The sequence below is a fragment of the Anolis sagrei genome, chromosome 9, assembly GCF_037176765.1.
Source record: "Anolis sagrei isolate rAnoSag1 chromosome 9, rAnoSag1.mat, whole genome shotgun sequence".
In the NCBI taxonomy this organism is placed as follows: domain Eukaryota; kingdom Metazoa; phylum Chordata; class Lepidosauria; order Squamata; family Dactyloidae; genus Anolis; species Anolis sagrei.
Window position 1 is genome coordinate 17,276,658 of NC_090029.1, and position 13,875 is coordinate 17,290,532.

Genomic DNA, 13,875 nt, shown 5'->3' on the forward strand with positions numbered 1-13,875 from the left:
AGTTCCAGGATATTGACAAATGGAGGGGAACCTGTTCTTGGAGTCTTTCTATACGTTAAACCACCCCGTACCAGCTTCAAATGTGACCTTTCTCAATGAAAGATGTTCTGTTTAAGACCTTTGACAACCTTCAGATAGCAAACTATCCTGAGATGTTCTCATCCGTATTCTAACACTCTACATAGGAAGACAAAAATGCCTTGTTCTATTGATCCATCTAGCCAATCATTCTTGTCTGTGGATGCTCCCATTCAAAGCTTCTGTGTAAGTCATGGTCTTCTACTTCCACCTGTTCCATTATTTTCCTGAAGATCCACCATGTTTGGCAAATGAATTGTTGGATCTCTCACATCCAGTCAAACATTCGAGTCCCTCAAGTGTTTTGACTGCAATTCATCTACAACCATCCTCCTCAGCAGAATGGCTAATGTTGAAGGATGATGGGAACTGCAGTTGAACATCAATAGGAGTCACTACTCTAAACTATTAGGTTTAATTAAAGGGGTAGCTCACAGATGATTTCTATTTACAATTATGAATACAGGTTCAGCATGCCCTGTCTGCAAAATCCAAAATAGTTCACAGGGGTGACTGAGACAGTGGCATCTTTGCATTCTGATGGTTTAGTGTACACAAACTTTGTTTCATGCATAGAATTATTTCAAATATTTTTTTATAAAATTACATTCGGGTTATGTGCAAAAGCTATACATGAAACATAAATGCCTTTCGTCTTGAGATTCGAGCCCCACCTCTGAGATATATTGGTAAGTATATATGTGCAAATACAAATATTCCAAAATCTGAAGAATCCAAAATTTACAATGCTTTGGGCCCAGCAAATAAGACACTGGCAGTTGCTAGGTAAACTATCTCATAGTCCTACTCCATTTTTACACACTTCTAAGACATTTCATTGAGGAAGTGCCATGGATGCAAAATGACTTCCAGATGTCATATGCTGCATTTCGTCCATGAAATGTAGTAGAAGTGTAGAGAAACAAGCAGGAACAGAGATGGGAAGAAGTCGTATTCTGAGCCCCTGACATGCTTCAAAATGGGAGAAAGTGAGATGGGAGCTGTCAGATTCACCTGTGTCATTTCAATTCAGTAACGTGAAGCTATGGGTGGTCTTCTGGCAAGCATTGATGCTCCAATTCTTGTTCCAAGTCCTTCCATATGAGCCTGAACCTTTTTTTTTTAAATCTCACAAGAAGAAATTGTGCAAATGAAAAATATACCCACTGTGTAGGCCCGTAGCCAGAATTCCGATTTTCTTTTGGGGGGGGGGGGGGCTGAGTTTGTTTCAGGGAGGGGCTGAGTCTGAGTGAAAGAGGGTCTATGCTAGCAAACCTTTTGTATTGTTACCCCAATACTCCCATGCATATGGGATATATTGAGCATGGTGATCAGATCATGATATGAATATACATAATAGTTTAAATAATGCACCAGTAAGGCCTTTTCGCGAACCACCATGAGAATATGGGGGGGGGGGGGGTGAAGCTCCCAAGAACCCCCCCCCCCCCCCGCCTCCCGGCTACATGCCTGCCACTGTGCAATAAGAACTAGGGTTGTGCATAGATTTGTTCAGTTGGTTCGATTGGTGTGGGCTATTTTTAACCACCATTTTTTCCTGGCTGCAACAGAACAGTGGCTGTCAAAAACTGGCTGCTTTGAGTTAGACATGGAGTGGGAGGAAGGAAAAGTTTGAGGTGGGGGGGGGGGGGGTACCACTCTAGCACTTCCAAATCAAGAGAGAAGGGAGGGTTTTTTAAAGGAAGCCTAGTGTAGGATACCTCCTGGTTGATTCCTCTTCCTTCCCTGGAAAATGGGAAGCCTCCTTAAAATGATTTGGAAAACTGCCTGCTGTAGGGAGAGAGTGTGCATGCCCGCAGTTCCTGTCTCCTCTAGAGCAGAAACAGCTTTAATGAAGCATTAAATGTGGTCTCCTCTATAGACAGAAGGGAAAGGATCACAGAAAGAGTGGTATCTTATAGGCCTGGGTAACAACAGAAAAAATTGTTTCTAAACTCGTTTCGTTTTTAGGGGTCCATCGCATTTCGTTTTTAAAAAGAATTCCAAAATTTTCCTTTTAAAATTTTTGAAATTTACGAAATTTTGTATAATTACGAATCAATTCGTTAATGGCGGATGCGATTGCGCAATATGCTAAAAAAACCTCCAAATGGGACAGGGGGAACTTCTGAAGCTTCCCTCTCCCTCTGTTGTTGACTGTTGGTGTGATAAAACAAACAACAAGTATAAAACTTGCACCAGACATGCGAAAATAATTACGAAATAATTACGAAATAATAACGAAACAATTACGAAATAAATTGAAAAAATTGTTTCGAATCTAATTTACTCCTCACACTATTCCTGCATGGCTCAATATTGGATCGTAAGCTAATTTAAATATGAATTAATAACGAATTACGAAATTAACGAACGAAACCGCCCAAGCCTAGTATCTTACATTTGGTCTTAATGAAGGATATAATGCCTAAATTATGGGAAATGGAGCCTGTAGGCCACCAATGGGCCAGATGGAAAACAAATCTTTTGGCTTCCTGGCTCAAAAATGGATTTCTGTCATCCTGAATTCAGAAGGCTCCTGAAAAATGGATCAGGACCCCAATCGAAATCTGGGACACCAAAATGGATCACAGTTTACCCAGATTGCACATGCCTAATAGGAACATGTGAACGTCCTGGTACCCAGTTGCTGTAAATTCCTTCTTTGGTGTACTGTAGGCTTTCAGAGTTCCACAAATCTGAAGATTTTTCCATTTTTTTTAAAAAAAATACAGAATTGGTGGGGACTGCACTCTTTCATGTGATGGTTCCAAATGTGAGGCACAATGGTGAGATGGCTGGGAAACATACGTGTCTGAATGGAAATTCTAAAATGAAACGATCTGTTTTGAAATGGAATCCTATGACACGGTGTGATAAAAAGATGATTTGCTTTTCCACAGCTCATTTTGTGAGATCTTAGGTCAGGGTATCCAAATGTTCTGGAGAGGAACTTCCATAATTCATATGCTACATTGTTTAGGATCTCTGAGAGTTGATGTCCTAAACTTTTGAAAGTCCAAAGGTTCACCATACCTGAGCCACCATGTAAATCCACGTAAACAGTGCTTAGACAATGGACATACCCAGAATTGCACGATTAAAATACACTAAAAAATAGCTACAGATTATCTCCAACATGTCCCTTTAATGCATGCTTCTCTATGCCTATAAGATTATATTGAAATATTGTTGCCTATGTAGTGTGTGCATACCATTGCATCGAAAGTTGGAATTGAGGAAAAAATGAACTGACTGGTAAAATGGAAACTTGAAAGGCATATTGAATGAATAGCATCCGTTGGTCCAGTCCTTGTGGCCCTGTTATGTGGAACCTGGAGAAAATGCCTGTCGCCAGCAACAGACTGCTCTCAAAGCACATCACTTCCAAAGTGGTATTTAGCAGCTATTGGCAATTTTCAACAAATATGTCAGCAGCAATTGCAGGATTATTTAAAAAAAGAAGGAAGGAAAGAAAGAAAATGTTTGAATGCTGAGCAATATCTGATAATTATGAGGAAACAAAATTATCTAAACCATCCATTGCTTGAAGTAGAAGATGTGTATCAAAGGTTTGGCTGATTCGGAGCTAGAAAACCATAGGCACACAGTCATTTGGGCAAGTGATGGATTGGTTTCGTATCCTAATGCAAATTTGTCGAGGGGGTTGAGAATGTCTCATATCAGTTTTTTTGATCTGCCCACGAAGCAAAACATGACTTTTCTGCTATACAAAAATGAGAGGAAGTCTCTCCTATGGTTTTGAATCCAACAGGCATGTTGAAAACCATTCAGGATTCAATAGGTCGAATTCTCTTCTTAGTGTGGGTAAAAATCGGTGTGTGGGTAAGTAGGAGGAAAGCCATCTGAATTCAAGGTGAGGCCTTGGGTTAATTTGGAGCAGGAGGTTTTTACATATGTCTTTCCAGACAAAACATCCAGGATAGGAGGCAGTGAACACAGCGCCGTGTGCACGAGGATGTGTGTGAGTGTGCCGGAGAATGCCACATTCCAAACTCAGCATCCTACAAAGCGTTCCGTTTCTTCCTAATGGGATTGGAACCACTGCATGGTTTCAATTCAGCATGTTGCACCTGTAAAAACAAACAGACGTCACGTTTGCAACAAGGTAACCCAAGCTTTCTCCACTACGTGTTAATGGTTCCCCGAGGACAAACTCAGGGAAAACCAAGGAAGGTTCAAAAGTAATGAATCATTTTCCAAACACGGTAACATGGGGGATTAATTGCAGGAAGGATTTGAGAAGTCATGCATCATTTCTTGAAAAGCAAAATATTAAAGCCAGGTTTTGTTTTTCCTAATGAGATGCACTGGTCCGGGCGTTAAGGGGGTTTCCACCTGATTTTGGCATGTGGCATAAAAGGCCCCATTCTGTCTTCTTTCTTTCTTGTACAAAATTCTCATATGATTGTTCTGTGCAAAGAAACCAACAATGTTCTATGCAGAAAATACTATTTATGCATGAAGATATTTTCTGTGCAAAAAAGCAGTTTCATGCATAGAAAATTCTGTGTTCCATGTAAATCCTTATACAATTTTTTTTGTGCAAAGCAAGTCCTGAACGATGAAGATTTCATATCACAGTTCCTCTCATTGTGGTTTCTCGACCCTTGAAAACATGTTTTTCCTGCCATTTCCTAATGTTTGCAGATATTCTTTCCATCCAGCATGTGTGCACACTTTTGAAACTCCCTCTTGCAAAAACTGACGATCCTATCAGAAAAAAATTACAAATACAGGAAACTGGTCAGCCCTCCTGTTCAAACAGCTCCACTGGCTACCGATAAACTTCCAGTCTGAATTAAAGGTTCAGGTTATCACCTATAAAGCCCTACACAGTTCGGTACTTGCTTATCTTCGTGACCGCATCTTCCCCTATGAATCAATGTGATCGCTAAGATTCTCTAGGGAGGCCCTCCTCTCACTCCCAACCTCATCACAAGTGCGGTTGGTGGGGACAAAAGAGAGGGCCTTCTTAGTGGTGGCCCCTCAGCGCTGGAACTCTCTCCCCAGGGAGATTAGAATGGCACCCACTCTGGCCACTTTCTGAAAAGAACTAAAAAAAAGGATGTTCCACTGTGCCTTTGACTAGATAGTTCCCCAAATAATTCTGGCCAATTTTGATCCATAATCAGATCTTGCACTTTACCACTTTACCTTCTAATGACATAGTGCTCTCCTTACATCCCCCTCCAGTTTTTAACCTTATCATCTGTCCTCAGCACTTTATCCATCAGCCCTATCCTTGTAAGTGATTTGCACCAGCCGACTGCCCGAGCTCAAAACTGTACATTATTCAGAGCATGAAGGTTGTTAGATGTTTGCTATGTATTGTATTATGTGTGGTTTGTTTTTATATTGTGAAATGTTTTTTATGAATTTTGTTGTTATATTTTAATTATGTTGAACCTGAGGCTTGTCCTCAGGTAAGCCGCACTGAGTCCCTTCGGGGAGATGGAAACGGGGTACAAAATTAAGTTATTATTATTATTTGAAACACAACAAGATGAGTCCACAGCAGACACTCTGCTGGCTGTTGTATTGGATCACATGTCGGACACTTCCCAGTTGTTGTTGTTATTGTTGTTGTTGTTGTTGTTCAATACTTCCATATGCAGGCATATAACACCAGCAGGATTCTAGAAATTGTATTGAATACTTTACTCTAAAAAAAGGAATCTTGCACTGGGGTAATTGCATTGGGAATACTCCATTAGGGTAACAGCATTGACGATTAAATGAATCTCACATTACATACGGATATAACTGTATCAATTACCAATAAATAATAACAACAACAACAACAACAACAAACTTTATTTATACCTCGCTACCGTCTCCCCAGATGCCCCAGTCACAGTGGGTTAAACCCTTGTGCCGGCAGGACTGAAGACCGACAGGTCGCAGGTTCGAATCCGGGGAGAGCACGAATGAGCTCCCTCTATCAGCTCCAGCTCCTCATGCGAGGACATGAGAGAAGCCTCCCACAAAGATAATAAAACATAAAAAGATCCGGGCGTCCCCTGGGCAACGTCCTTGCAGACAGCCAATTCTCTCACACCAAAAGCGACTTGCAGTTTCTCAAGTTGCTCCTGAACTGACCAATCAAAAACCATCTCCCCAATGGGGACTCGGGGCGACTAACATGAGGCCGAGCCCAAAAATAGTACAATGAAAGAAGATACAAAACAACATAAACATAACAAAATACATAATGTAACACAATAAAAATAGACAATGCAAAATAACATAATAAAATCAATCACAAAGGGCATGTCAAATGTGCAAGATAATGTTAAAATGTTAAATCTCTGGGTGAGATAGGAAATAGAAAAGTGTATTTGTAAATCAAGAGCCTGAGAAGGAGGAGCAGTGGAGTTTGGTCTTCACTAAGGGTGGGGAAAAGTGCATCGTGTGGACAACTGTAAATGGAAAGTAACAAAAATGTTTGCCGAATTTGGATGGCATAATAAAGTCTTATCACGATTTAGGCTCTGGATATTGGCAAAGTAAAGGAGCACAAGCTTTATGCGTTGTTTCCCATTTCCTAAGAATTAAACATTATGCAACTGTATTGAACTCTGTTGTTTAGTTATGTTGAACTTCATTTCTCTCTATATCTCGGTTGGTGCTAAGTCATTTCCTCAAATTACATGCACCATCACAGCGTTTGCCAGACTGTCCCTTCCACCCTTAACATCAACTGGTTTTAAGAGAAACTATTTCGGGCCAATTCCAGAAATGCAAACTTTCTATATAACCTAAACAGAAAAGCAGCTTATCTTCAAATGTAAATATTAATCCAGACTGCCACTGGAAAGCCTGTGACCTCTAAAACAAAAAGCCAAGGCAGAAAGTGTGGGCTGACTCAAAAGCTCACTTCAACTGAATGAACTGATAGTCTAGGGAAACTACTCAAATCAGGGTTCAATTCAGATAGCATTCCTTTGGCTTTTCTTAACAAATGTCCTGGGAAACCAGATGCCTATTGCAGGGGTGGAGAAAGAAGTGTTCCTGGTCCACTCGGGATCTTTTAACCCATTTAAAAGCACCACTCCAAGGGTCCATAGCATACCCTCCATAGTTTCACCACTGAATAATGGAGGACGTGAGACCAAGCAATATCAGAGAGTGGTCCAAATGGCAAAAGTGATGAATGGGGCACCCAAAGCTTGAAGAGCCTGCGACAGTTTGCTTTTGCCTGAACCTCCTGAGCAAAGCAAAGTTCTCCCCTCTTCTCCCCTCTTCCTTCTACTGACTAAATAAGGCTATAAAATACTTTTGTGCTTTCAACTCAGTTTGCAGCACATGAACGTTGGAGAAGGAGAGCGAAAGAGTGACATTAGAGTGGCAAAGGAGAGTGAAAGAGTGACTGTCATTATATTTGGTTTACTGTTATTTTTCAATGTTTTGTGTATATTGTTTATATGCTTATATGTTTTACACTTTAATGTTATGTTGTTTATTTTATTGCAATTTGTATCTCATTGTATTGTAATTTGTTGATCGGGCTTGGCCTCATGTAAGCCGCTCTGAGTCCCTGTTAGGGAGATGTTGGTGAGGTATAAATAAAGTTTATTATTATATTGTATTTTATAGGCAGGTGAAGAAAAAAAACAGCCTGATTGGGCAATTTGTGTGTGTGTGTCAGGAATGACTTGAGAAACTGCAAGTCGCTAGTGGTGTGAGAGAATTGGCTGTCTGCAAGAATGTTGCCCAGAGATGCCCATATGTTTTGATGTTTTACTATCCTTGTGGGAAGCTTCTTTCATATCCCCACAGAGAGAGCTGTAGCTGACAGAGGGAGCTCATCCATGCTGTTCCTGGATTAGAACTCCTGACCCGTCAGTTTTCAGTCCTGCTGGCACAAGGGTTTTAACCATTGTGCCACTGGGGGCACTTGGAGGCTATTGCCCCATTTTGGTCCCAGCATTGAATTGTGTTGGGGGGACCTAAAGATTGCTAGAGGTACTTCGTAGGTCCCCCAATGTAACTCTATGATAACATATGGGTGAAATATGCCACAGAATCTCCTGAAGGACCTGGCATGATTTTAAAGAGACAATTTTTCCTCTGGTTAAGTGAAACCGTGGACGTGGATTCCCCACTTATGTTCTTCACATACCTACAGAGACATACAGGCACACAAATATATTTCCATGCCTTTCCATTTCATGTGTTTAGTAAGAAGTACAATCAACCAAGACTTATATTCAAGTAGGTAGACCTTAGACCAGGTGTGAGCAAACCCAGGCCTGTGAACTGGACACAGCCCTTTGGGCTCTTCCCTCTGGCCCTCATCTGCCTCAGCCTTGCTCTCAACATAAGGATGTAATGGCCAACCACAATGGCTTGGAAATGGATTATGGATAAGTTAAATGGAGCACTCAATCACAGAATTTGGCTAGGTAACGGCCACCAGGCTGGCAATCGTTTAGTAGATTGTAAGTACATTGCTTTAATGTTTAAATGTTTTTAACTATTATAATTATTGGTAGTTTGTATTTTATTATTTGGCATCGAATTGTTGCCGACTGGAAGCCGCCTTGAGTCCTCCTTAGGGGCTTGAGAAGGGCGGGGTACAAGTGTTTGAAATAAATAAATAAGAACCACCTTGCATCGCCTCCGGGCTGAGAGGGGCGGTATACAAATGTAGTAAATAAATAGTAAATAAATAAATAAATAAATAAAAATGCCCAGGCTGAGGAGGGTCGAGGCAGAGACATGCTGCTGCTGAGAAGAGAACTGGAAGAGAAACACGCCACGGGAGAACAAGCCCTATGAGGAGCGGCTTAAGGAGCTGGGCATGTTTAGCCTGAAGAAGAGAAGGCTGAGAGGAGATATGATAGCCATGTATAAATATGTGAGAGGAAGCCACAGGGAGGAGGGAGCAAGCTTGTTTTCTGCTTCCCTGGAGACTAGGATGCGGAACAATGGCTTCAAAATACAAGAGAGGAGATTCCATCTGAACACGAGGAAGAACTTCCTGACTGTGAGAGCCGTTCAGCAGTGGAACTCTCTGCCCTGGAGTGTGGTGGAGGCTCCTTCTTTGGAAGCTTTTAAACAGAGGCTGGATGGCCATCTGTCAGGGGTGATTTGAATGCAATATTCCTGCTTCTTGGCAGGGGGTTGGACTGGATGGCCCATGAGGTGTCTTCCAACTCTTTGATTCTGTGATTCTATGATTCTAGGTAAGAGCGCTCGGCAGAGGCATGTGTCTCCTCCTCCTCCTCTGAGCCTGGGGACGTGGTGGGCCACCACATCCTTGGGCTGAGAGGATGACACTCCCTCGAGGTGCCAACTGTCCGCTCACATCAAGCGCCCCTTGTGCCAACTGCCCTCAGCCTCTCTCTTTCCCTCCCAGTTCATCCCTGCCAACCTGCTCCACCCTGGCCTGCCATGTGGCTTCCACCCCAAAATATTTAGATTCTAGCCTTGCACAGGTATTGGTCCCACTGGGGATGGGGCAGCTACACTGCAACACAGAGAGTAACATGCAAACCTTAAAGCAAATATAGATAGTTTCCACAGTCAGTGGACCTCCAAGCCTTTTGAAAAGAGAGATCTTTGGGGTGGGATGCAGTTCTGTTCTGCAAAGATGTTCAACCCCCCTCCCAATGTCTCTGCATCTGTCCATCTCCTTCCCTGCTTTCGTTTATGGTTTCTTCAGATGCGTTCTCTCTACTGGTCAAAAAAATGCCTCTGCATTGTGTTCATCTGGCATCACACTTGGTGGCTCTTTGGACCCAGGCCTGGTGTCTCGGTGGGAGGCCACCATTCATTACCTACCCTTTGAACATCTGACGGCACCCTGGAGAGGAAATCGAGGAGCTCATTATTGTCAATGGCATAGGGATTCCGGAGCTTTTTCGTAAATTTATTTATGCCTGGGAAAGAGAGACCAAAAAAAAAAAAATCACCACACAATGCAATACAATTACTACAAGGTTTTTAAAGAAGACAGAAAAGAAAAGAAAGAAAGCCCGTTGCAATCACTGACATACACACAGCCCAGCACATAAATGCCTTGCTTGCTCAGGCAGGAAGGTGGGTGGTGTTCACAGCAATGGGTTTTACAAGAAAAAATTAGTGTGAAAACACAGATGAGGCGGACACATGTTGGTGTCATGTGGAATCATTCACAAACAGCTCTCTTTGAAAGAAGCAGTGGGCGGTTTATTACAAAGCAACACGGTTTGCTTGCCTCCACAGTGGAAGCCCCCCTCCTTGGCTTTTAAGTGGTAAGAGGAGCAGGAATGGGTTTTGCGGGGAAGGGAAGGGCGACTTGGAGGCTGACATTTTGGCTTTGGGAATACATATCCAGAGGCACACTATATACCCGACGCGTTGCTTTCCGAGGGTCTTCTAAACGTGCAAAGAGACGCCATTTCTAAAGACGAGCTCTTTTCAAAGAACATAAAACACATATGTTTGGTGCCCGGGTATTTGTGCTTTAGCAAAAAGACTAAAATTGAGGGCAAGATTTATTTATTTATTTATTTACCTTGCTTATATACCACTGTTCTCAGCCCGAAGGCGACTCACAGCGGTTCACAACAACAAGAGACAGCAAAATTCAATAATTACAGTATAAAAGCAGTTATCAACTCAATAGAGTTGCATAATTAATAACAATAAACAATTATCAATTAACAATTACTACAATAGCCATTCACTATCATCTCATCATCAAAACATGATCCAGATACGTCATCCAATGATCCATTCCAGTGTTCATTAACCAATCATTGCACTCATTGTTCAAATGCCTGCTCGAATAGCCAGGTCTTCACTTTTTTTCGGAATACCATCAAAGATGGTGGTAGTCTAATGTCGGTAGGGAGGGCGTTCCACAGCCGAGGAGCCACCACTGAGAAGGCCCTATCTCTCGTCCCCGCCAGCCGTGCTTGAGAAGCAGGCGGGATCAAGAGCAGGGCCTCCCCGGAAGATCTCAAAGTCCTGGTGGGTTCATAGGCCGAGATGCGGTTGGAAAGGTAGCTAGGGCCGGAACCGTTTAGGGCTTTAAAGGTCAACACCAGCACTTTGAATTGAGCCCGGTAGCAAATCGGTAGCCAGTGGAGTTGGCGCAACAGGGGGGTTGTATGCTCCCTGTGCTCCGCTGGGAGCATACAACCCACAAGGAATGGCACGGGTTGATAAAGGCACTGCAAGGCAGAGCATCTCTCCAAAAAGGCAACTCAGAGGGATTTGGAAGTCACTTTTGAGTTCAATACATCAAGTTCCCCTCTTTCTATGATTCATTGATTCTTGTATTGTAAGCCACCCTGGGCCCCATACCAGGGGAATTTGGGGAAAAATAAATAAAATAGAGAAGAAGAGAAATAGAACAAAAAAGGACTGACTTACCCCAGATTAAAACGATGTACCTTAGTGGTATATAATACAGGGCGATCATTGCTACTGCAAGGACTAAACAAGCCAAGGCAGAGAGGAAAGGAACTGTCCAGTTGAATGTGCTGTGAATCCATGTGGAGAAGACAACAAGAGAGAGCATTTTAGTCTCCATAGAACTCACCAACACGTTCCATCAGAGTCCCTGTTTGCAAAGTAATTTCCAATCATGTTCTACAAAATACAAGTTGAGCTTTGTCAATAGCATCCACATCACTGAGATGGTGAGCTTACTCTGGATTTCAGACTGAAGGGCTAGACCTTTTTATCACACTGTTACTATTTACTTGGTTTTTTTTTTTTTTACTTTCCATTGCACTTTTTAAACTTGACTAATGTGGGATTGTTAGCTGCCTTGAGTCTTCATGGGGAGAAAAACAGGGTATAAATAAAGATAATAATAATAATAATAATAATAATAGGCATAACACCGTTGTTCAGATGATTCATTGGAACCTGTGTCACAAATACCATCTGCCTGCAACAAAGAACTGGTGGGATCACAAGCCAGAAAGAGTTACAGAAAATGAACGCGTCAAACTCCTCTGGGACTTCCAAATTCAGATAGACAGAGTTTTGGAACACAATACTCCTGACCTCACGATCATGTTAAAAAACAAAGTATGGACTGTCAATGTTGCAATTGCAGGTGACAGCAGGATTGAAGAGAAACAACTGGAAAAACTAACATGATATGAGATCGAACTGCAAAGACTCTGGCACAAGCCAGTCAAGGTGGTCCCAGTGGTGATCGGCACACTAGGTGCAGTGCTTAAAGACCTTGGCCTGCACTTAAACACAATCAACGCTAACAAAATTACCATCTGCCAGCTGCAAAAGGCTGCCATACTGGGATCTACATGCATTGTTTGCCAATACATCACACAGTCCTAGACACTTGGGAAGTGTCCGAAGTATGATCTAATACAACAGTCAGCAGAGTGATCTTGTTTGCTGTGAACTCATCTTGTTGTGTTTCAAATTATTATTATTATTATTATTATTATTATTATTATTATTATTATTATTATTGTGTGTGTGTGTCAGGAGCGACTTGAGAAACTGCAAGTAGCTTCTGGTTTGAGATAATTGGCCATCTGCAAGGATATTGCCCATGGGACACCCAGGTGTTTTACCATCCCGTGGGAGGCTTCTCTCATGTTTCTGCCGGGTAAGCTGGAGCTGACAGATAGAAGCTCACTTCATCTCATGGATTCGAACCACCAACCTTCAGGTCAGCAGTTCAGCCAGCACAAGTATTTAACTCATTGTGCCACCATGGTTCCTTATAATGATGATAATAATAACTTTAGACCTTGTTTTCAGAACAGATCTAACACACTGTATAGCCCCCAAATACCAACTGCAAGTACCAACCTCTTTCTTTGCTTTCAATTAGTATATTAAATATATATTATTAATTCAATGAATAGTGCAGGCTAAACCCATGTTTGTACCATTGAATCAAGACACCAACCATGCATCCAAATGTGCATGCAACCATGCATCCAAATGTGCACATCCATGGGCAATGTTCCAGTATGCATTCAGGCATAATGCAATACTATAGTTTGAATTCAATATGGATATTCTGCCATTGGGTAAATATGCTCAAATATTTTCATAAGAAAACATATAAACAGGATTCCAGCCTCCGCTTGTAGTCATGAAGAGTAGAGGAGGACTAGACCATGATGGCTTCCCAGATGTTGTGGGCCATCCCAAAGGATTGTAAGAGCAGTCTAAAGACATCTGCAGAAGCACATTGACTCACTCCTTATGTAGATGATACCAAGAGAGGGGCATAACTGAGGCCCATCCTCTAGAAAAGCAGCATGGTGAAGTTTTTGAATGTCAGAATGGGATGCTGGGAGACCAAACTTGAATCTGCACTCAGCCATGGAAATCCATTTGGTGTCTCTGGCCATGTCTCACAGGGTGGTAATGCTCTCATTCACCCATTCTTCCCAAACGGATCCCACAATAGGTTTGTCTAAGAGTCACCATAAGTTGGAAATGGTTTTAAAGCACATAACCAGCAGTGACAATCTCTGAATCCATTTGGATGTTGTGGACCCTGATGTTCACACAAAACTCAGCCAACAAGGTTAATGTTCAAGAGTTTTGCAGAGCGGAACGCTTCCTCGCCTATAAAAATTATCTCTCCTACTAGCAAATAAAGACAACAGTTTGGCTGTGTGAACTAGACACAACCCTTTGTGGCCTAATCCAACCTTCTGCCCGTTGAGGGCACTGGATGTCACCAGAAGGTTGCCAGGCATGTCTTCTGGATGTCCTTTAAGCCAGATGATGGTGAAAAAAAGAGTATCATTTGGGTTGTGAGGAACACTTTGTCTCGACCTA

At 42.1% G+C, this 13,875-nt stretch overlaps 1 protein-coding gene across 3 annotated transcripts in view; it reads right to left on the reverse strand.

Annotated features, from left to right (window-relative positions):
- Positions 1–2,355: 2,355 nt before the first annotated feature.
- Positions 2,356–13,875, reverse strand: part of MCTP2 (multiple C2 and transmembrane domain containing 2) — a 166,269-nt gene continuing 154,749 nt past the window's right edge. For all 3 annotated transcript variants that reach the window (XM_060755639.2, XM_067471307.1, XM_067471308.1), the window contains exons 21-23: positions 11,467–11,576; positions 9,889–9,986; positions 2,356–4,172 (exon numbers count right to left, since the gene is read on the reverse strand). In XM_060755639.2, coding sequence (XP_060611622.2) covers positions 4,104–4,172; positions 9,889–9,986; positions 11,467–11,576 — 277 coding nt within the window. In that variant the 3' untranslated portion in view covers positions 2,356–4,103. The remainder of the gene's footprint in view (positions 4,173–9,888; positions 9,987–11,466; positions 11,577–13,875) is intronic.